The 8,314-nt window shown below is 36.5% G+C and overlaps 2 protein-coding genes across 2 annotated transcripts; both read right to left on the bottom strand.

Moving 5' to 3' along the window:
- Positions 1-786: 786 nt before the first annotated feature.
- LOC108990730 (putative disease resistance RPP13-like protein 1) lies at positions 787-1,359 on the bottom strand. The gene has a single exon (XM_018964796.2). The coding sequence runs from the start codon at positions 1,357-1,359 to the stop codon at positions 787-789; it is 573 nt and encodes a 190-aa protein (XP_018820341.2).
- A 283-nt stretch (positions 1,360-1,642) lies between these two features.
- Positions 1,643-2,743, bottom strand: LOC108990731 (putative disease resistance RPP13-like protein 1). Its single transcript, XM_018964797.2, has one exon. The coding sequence runs from the start codon at positions 2,741-2,743 to the stop codon at positions 1,643-1,645; it is 1,101 nt and encodes a 366-aa protein (XP_018820342.2).
- Between the last annotated feature and the right edge of the window lie 5,571 nt (positions 2,744-8,314).

Below are 8,314 nucleotides of genomic sequence, written 5' to 3'. Positions count from 1 at the left end.
ATCTTGTCAGGTAGCAATATCAAACTCTCACAATAACTGATACTAAGAGATGACAAGGCCACAGTAACTGATTCTGCAACTGTAATAGATTTTAGATTACTACAATTTAGGATTGTCAGATCCTTAACATTTAGGAATAAATCCATTGGAAAGGACTGGAGAGAACCACATCCAAACAATTTCAAAATTTCAAGGCATGGATAGTACAAGTTCGTTGGGAGCCCCAATTTCGTACAATTCATTATTTTAAGAGTTTTTAATGTAGAGGGTAGACCACCCATAAACACTGAGGCCTTGTTTGGTTTCCAAAAACATCTCATCTCATCTCACCTCATCATTACAACTTTCTCAAATCCCCACACAAAATAAAATAAACAATTCAACTTTTTCAAATCCCAAAACAACAATAATATTAAAAAATATATTTTAACAATATTTTATTCAACTTTTTAATTTTAATCTCAACTCATCTCATCTCATCTCATCTTATCTCTGAAAACAAACGGGACCTGAATCAAATCCTCCAATTGTGAGCTTCTTTGTAACATGAATTGGCAGTTCCCTTAATATATCCTCCCTACAATTTCTCAGCTTCAATTGACATATAGTTGAAGCCTTTGGGAGTGAAGCCTGCATCTCTGGACAGTCTATAATCTCAAGGATACCCAAAGAAGGAAGGTGAATGGGCAAATTTCCCGTTAGCATTGAGCATCTTCGAATATAAAGCTTCTCGAGACGAAGGAAAGGTCCTCCTTCATTTTCATCACCAAACAAAGACCATTTCTTCTAATTCAACATCTGCTCAAATTTTAAAACTTTCAATGCCCCAAACGGCTTAATAGAAGAAGAGCCAGTACTTCCATAAAACTCTTCACCCACGTTTACAATTCCATCAAAACCAACAATAGAGAGGTTTTGTAAAGAAGGTAGCAGCCCAAGTGCTGGTAAGCTGGAACAATATTGACACTTTTCCAAATGAATAGACGTTACTTTAGAGAAGGAATGATCCCCTACCCAATTTGGAAATCTTCCACCCATGTAGTACATTATAGTGAGACTATTCAGGTTTCTATGTGGTTGCAGACCGTTGATTACATTGCTTTGACTTTCTGAAATCTTAGTATTTGAACCTTCTTTCCAGTTTAATTCCAACACTTTAAGGTCCGTTTTATTCCTCAAGCTTGCACCTTTTGCATCGTTGAAAGATTCAACATTTTCAAGATCCAATATAGAAAGTGCTCCTTGTAGATTTGCAAGCTTTCCCAATTCTCTAATGCTACACCCAGTGCGTTTGCTAATGACAAACTTGGTTAATGTCTGAAGACATTTTAGTTTGCCAATATGCATCGGCATCTCCATTATTGGAGTTCTAGTCAAATCAAGATGGCGTAAATTAACGAGTTGTTGCATGTCTCTTGGCAATTTTTTCAGATATTCACAACAACATAACTTCAATGTTTGCAAATTGTACAACTTACATAAAGAATCAGGCAACCTTCTGATTGACGTACTAGAAATGTCCAAATAACGTAACTGTGTAATTTTTCCAAATGATTCTGGCAACTCACATAAATTATAGTAGTCAGATAGGTTGAGCACTCGTAAACAACTTAACATTGGCAATAAATCACGCAACAACTTTTTAGTTATGTAGAAACAAGGTGTTGACGATTCTAATGCCAAAAAATGTACGCAATTGCGTAGCTTCTTGAAGTGCCTCGAACTTCTGAAAGTTTTCAAAAACATTTCTAGCATACGACACATGACGAGTCTTGTTAACATTTCGATGAGAACGTCTATCAACCTCCAACCTAAATGTAAATTCACCAGATACAAATTTTGCTAAGTCATTGGTGAGATCATGCATCACAAAGTTAAATTCATCCTCACTCGACTTTTGAAACAATGATCTTGATACGAGAGTGACAAAATAATCAGAACCAATTTCTTCCATTGTTTTGTTTTCAGTTTCGTGGAGAAGACCTTCTGCCATCCATAATAAAACTAATTCATCTTTCTTGAAAGAGTAATCTTTTGGAAATATTGAACAGTAAGCAAAACACTGTTTTATATGTGAGAGAAGGTGTTTATAGCTTAATCTTAGAGCAGGAAGAATTTGGATCTCTTCATGATTTGATAAACTCCATATGTCACTATTCAAAACCTTATCCCATTCACTAACATCAAGTGCTTTGGATCGCAAGAGGGCCCCAATTGTTTTTATTGCTAAAGGCAGACCTTTACATTTATCAACAATTTGTCGACCTAACTCTTCAAACTCTGAATGCATATAGGTGTTAGCATCATGCATAAATGCATGTCTTGCAAATAGTTTCCAACAATCCTCCTCTTGTAACTCCTTTAGATGATGGATTTCAAAAGCACGCATGGCTGATGCAACATCAACATCGCGCGTTGTTAGGATGATCCTACTTCCTTGTGCCCCAGATTTAAAGGGGTTACTTAATATCTCACATTCAGTGTAATTCCTATTCCAAACATCATCCAAGACCAATAGGAATTTCTTTCCCATCAATTTCTCCTTTAGTTGAAGTTGAAGCTGATTTGGATCTTGAATATTACTGGTCGAAGAAGGCGCTACTGCTTCCAGAATTGTTTTTGTTAATTTAAACATATCAAATTCCTCTGAAACACAAACCCATGCTACAAGGTCAAAATGCTTTTGGACCTTTTTGTCATTGTATACAAGCTGAGCAAGGGTGGACTTGCCCAATCCCCCCATGCCGACTATGGCAATCACAGCTATCTGATTGTCACTAGCATCATCAGGAAGTAACTTATTAATTATTTCATCCTTATCATCGTCTCTACCAAAAATTTCTGAATCGTCTACCAAAGAAGTAGTTTCAGATGGTTTCCCTCCGACGGTACTAGCTTGTACTAGACCCAGGACATACTGTTGACTTGCTAGATTTTTTAATCTCCAAAGTACCCCTTTTATCCTTACTTCTATCTTCTTGAAAAAAGGAAAAGTTTGGATGCAGTTTCGTACCTTACTTGCAATATTGGTTCCAAATTCAGCATCTAATTTGGATTGTAAGGCTTTTGTAGCAATCTCATCCAAGACGTCCTCTGCATCATAGACAGCATCCTTCAACTCATCAAGCCACTTTTTCACACTAGAATTCGTAACTTGTTTGTCCTCGGCATCTTCGAGCACCGCTCCCACAGATAGCAATACATTCGTCAACTCGCACAAGAGGTCATCACTGGGTTTTCGTCCCATTAGGAAATCAACAAACTCGCGGGATGCCATCCTATCAAATAATACTTTAAGGAAGGCAGAGAGAAGCGCTCCTCCCACTAATTCGGCCATGTTTTGTTCTTTGAAAGATGAAAAAGCAAATGAAGAAGATGAAGGAAGGTGAGATTCCAAAAAATGTGGTTGCATGCATATATAGAGGAAGGAAACAGTCTACTCCATTGATGGAGTTGTTTCAAACGCTGCTGACATATGTCGACGACTAGGTTTAGGAAAAAGTGGACCAAATGTGAATAAAGAAATAATAAACCATAGTTTTTAAATTGGTTTTTTATAAGCATATTGCTTTAAATTAAAAGTGGAGGTACATGAAGGACGGGTGCGGTGTCCTGAACAAAAGTTGTTGAAAGAAAAGGTTAAAAGCAGAGGCACAGGCCATTAGCAACTATTTTGACGGGTGATGCAAGGCTACCGCCTAGCAATGTCCGCTGGGCTCTCATGCATAAATTTAATTTTTTATTTTTTATTTTGATTTTGATTTTGATTTTTTTAACATATTTAAATATTTTTAAAAAATAAAAAAATACATCAATACAATAACTAGTTTGGATATTGAGAATATTTCAAGTATTTTCAGAATACTTCACTATTATTAATTATTTTATTTTTTTACTACTATTTACAGAAGAGTTAGTCTACATATAGTCCCAAAATGGGGACTGTTCATACAAGCCAATAGAGTTATGTTTAAAAAAAATTTAAAAATTATAATAACATCCTTTTTAAAATAATGATTTTTCTCATTTTACCTCCATTCATCAATGGAACTGCACACGCAGTCCTTCACTCAGAACTGTAAATATAATTTTTATTCACAGAGTACTTGAGAATATCTCACTATCTAAACGAAAAATAAAAACCACTTTCTTATTTATTAAGTAAAAAACTTTTTAAAAAAAATTAAATACATGAGCCATAAAAATAAAAGAACAAACTCAAAAGGCATTCTAACTGTGAAGGGAGAAAATCCCTTATGTTGGGCCAAATAATGGGCCCAGGATGCAACAGAGATATATGGTTTGTGTTGGATTGGGCCGGAGGTAGGGCCTAGCCACATCTCCTGGTCTGGGCCAAACAAATAATACTTAGATCAAAGCTCGGGTAGGAATGCCAGGTCGGGCCATACTGACGGGACAAAAGATATAGGCAAAGCTTGGGAAGGAAGGGACATGGCGTATATCACCAGATGGAAGGGACCCGGGACAGAAAGCATGCCGCATTTGATGCGGCCCAGAGCAGCATTTGGGCCGCATTTAATGCGGCCTAGAGCAAAAACCATGCTGCATTCAATACAGCCTAAGACCTAAGCAATGTACAGCAAGCCTGAGACCTTCGCAGCTCGACAAGGTGACGACATAGGAGCTGCTCGGTGAATCAACAGCACAAGCATATTATCCCCTGCTATGCAACACCCCACTATGGTGGGGGCCTGGTCAGTAACTATAAATAAGGCCCAACTCACAGCTAGGGGTGAGTTCGGTCCGATCCGGTCCGGTCTTGGGCCATTTTGTGGACCGGACCGGACCTATTCGGTCCAAGAATTGTCCACCCTAGACCGGACCGAGTCACATATAGGACTGGTCCGGTCCGGTCCGGTCCGGTCTAGGGTCGGTCCAGTCGGTCTGGACCGGCCTAAAATGGGCCATTCAGCCCATCTAAATCTGATTTTTTTTTTGTCCAATTTCAATTTTTTTCGGCCCACTTTAAATTTTGTACATTTTTTTTAGCTAAAACTACTAAAAAAAGCTTGATCTTGAAAAATACAATGATAAAAAAAAAAAAAACTATTCTATATAAAAAACTAAAAAAATCCAAAAAAGAAAAAAAAAATCCAAAAGTTATTACAAATTACAAATTACAAATTATAATCTAAAACTTAACAACTTAAGTACTTAACATATAATTTTGTAGCTTCGGCATGCATGCGTGTAAATTGCAGCAGCCTTTGATGATCACAGATTCACAACGTTGAAAATTTGAAATATACATCAATCTCATGCATTCGCTCTTTTGTGATGATCATAAGGTTGAAATATACATCAGTCTGCTTGTTTGTTTTTCTTAGCCTTCCGCATGGACTTACTTTACCCTTGTTTTCGGTTTTGGAATTTGCTCTTCGGGTCGTTGTCCTTGAAACCTATTGCAAGAAAGCCACGTTTTCAAGTTCTCTATATGAATTAGTTTATATATAGTCTTCAAATAAAAATTATTGATGTAAGCTGTTTAAAAAAAATTTAAAATTATAATAATATATATTTTTTTTTATCATCATTCATCAATAGAATTGCACACAATCTCCTATTTAAGAATACAAATAGAATTTCTCTTTACAAATTAACCTGATTTGATTACATATATTAAATTATAAAGTTAATTGCTATATTATTCTAAAAATAATAATAATAAATTCTTTCATCTATTAAACTTTTAAGTTTTTACATTTTAGCGCTTTTTTGTTTTCTCAACTACAGGATCTTTGATGATAGGATTCCAGAAGATGGCCACCCCATCATCTTACCGCAACAAAAGTATGAATGAAGTTTTGTAAAAGGCTTTGATCCTGCCCCTTGATACAACAAGCAACATATACTATTCTAACAGCATAGATATGTAGAAATTTGTGAAAAGTTTCCTTCATTTAACAACGATAATCAGATTAAAACAAAAAAAAAATGGCACGATCGATTGATTTCTTCCATAAGAAAAACAAACATTCTTGTCTGTGCATCGCAAATGATGTAAGTACAGGCTACTAAACTCTAAATTTTGGGTTTAAAAAAGACCCAAAAATTTTATTCCCCCCCCCCGAATTTGCTTTCCTAGCTCGACACCTGCATGTGGTCACCAACTATATATCATGGACTCATCATAGCTATTTACTTGTTATATGTGGTGCTCATTAGAAAGCACAAACTAAATATCATGGAATTACCATAAATATTTATATTTCAACTCTGATATATCTATATACTATCTAATTTTCAAAGAATAAAACCTTGCTCTTAAGAGTCCATGTCATCAATTATCCGAATATAATATAATTAAATAAAAAGCATTCTACAAACCACATGAAGATCAGAAAATAATTTAAGAGCCTATCTTACCTGACATCTTTAATCAACATTGGGTGTAGAAGTAGGGCCAATAGACATTGAATTTGACGCCTTCACAGAATCAGCAATGTTCAAATCCCCAACAAGTTCTATCCATAAAAATTTTAAACAAAACAAGTGAAATAAAGTTACATAACAATAATAACATAGAAGATAAAACAAAATAAACCACAAAAGATATCAAAGGTAATTTTATTACATACCCACATCCAGTTGCTTCTCAAATTCCTCCACTTCATCCATTAAAGTCCTAAGACTTATTGGACTAGAAGAAGAACGAAGCCAGTTTTGTGCACATATGAGACCCTCAACACTCATTGGATTTAAACTACTTCGAAAAGGGTCAAGTACACGACCCGCAGTGCTAAATGTAGATTCAGAGGCCACAGTGGATACCGGTATTGCAAGTACATCGCGTGCAATCTTTGAAAGTACGCGATATCTAGCTGAATTCACCTTCCACCAAATTAGAAGGTCAAAACTATCATCTTCATCCTCACATTTTTCAGCTAGATATCTATCAACGTCTGACTTACTTTCCAAACTGTCTTCAGACTGCAATTGTTGCTTAAATTCGGCCATCAAATTTGCCTTTCTACTCGCCGCCTTGTCAGCTGAAGGAGCTACATCTTCATTTTGGAAACTTGTGCGCTGAGGAGAATGCCCTTCTTCATTTTCCTTGTATGCCTTATACATGCGGATAAATGCATTTTTCACCTTCCAACTGAAATCAATTTTTTTTGTATGATCATGTGCATACATTTTTCCCAACCCAAAGTCAAGATATCGCATTTTGTAACGAGGATCAAGAAGAACACCAACATATAGCAACATATTCTGATTTTCCAAGTTCTCCCAATACTTGTCAAACTTTCTCTTCATATTTGTGGCCATTAATCCCACCACGGGGTTTCGTTCTTCACACTCCATGTTAATGGCATCTTTAATAATAACCAACTCCGGAAAAAAAATATTACAAGTTACATATTCACCCCCAGAGAATTTTAAAGTTGCATCATGGAATAATTGAAGAAACCTCACAAATAATTGAACCTTCGCTCAATCGGATGCATTGGGAGGCCTTAACTTCTTTGACTTTCTCGTATTCACCACATGGTCCACATTTTCATCAACGACATCGTCATCATCGTCATCTCCAATACTACTAAGGAAGCACGGATCTTCCTCTTCCAACCGATCAAAAGCCCTTCTAAATTTTGAAGCCCTCTCCAACATAAGATAGGTGGAATTCCACCTAGTCGGTACATCTAGGCAAACTAGGCCCTTAGATTGAATATCTTCCAACTCCACACATTTCTTAAATGTACTCCACCTTTGAGGGGAGGATTTAACATACTTCACAACACCTCTCACCTTCGCAATAGACTCATCATACTCTTTTAACCCCTCACGAACAATTAAGTTCAAAATGTGGGCACAACATCGAACATGCAAGAATTCATATTCCAAGATTGTCTCTCTCCTATACTTTGTTTTTTTTTTCAAATAAGAAACAACCCCATTATTAGAACTTGCATTATCAAGTGTGAGTGCAAGTATTTTTGGTCGCCCCCAATCATGCAAGCACATCTCTATGCCCTTACCAAGGGTATCACCCTTGTGATTTTCAACCAAACAAAAGGAAAGAATCCTCTTGTGTAACTTCCAGTCATCATCAATAAAATGTGCTGTGAGACACATATAGTTTAGGTTTTGCACGGATGTCCATGTATCCGTAGTGAGGGAAACTCGCTGCCCTCGAAGAGCATTTTTCAACTTTTGTTTTTCCTTCAAAAACAAATTAAAACAATCCTTGGCAACCGTCATACGAGATGGAATCCCTACCCACTTAGGGCAAACCACAAGCATAAACTTCCTAAAACCTTCCCCTTCAGCATGCCTAAAGGGCAACTCATCA

This window comes from Juglans regia, chromosome 5, assembly GCF_001411555.2.
Source record: "Juglans regia cultivar Chandler chromosome 5, Walnut 2.0, whole genome shotgun sequence".
NCBI lineage: Eukaryota > Viridiplantae > Streptophyta > Magnoliopsida > Fagales > Juglandaceae > Juglans > Juglans regia.
This window is presented reverse-complemented; position numbering and strand designations above follow the sequence as displayed.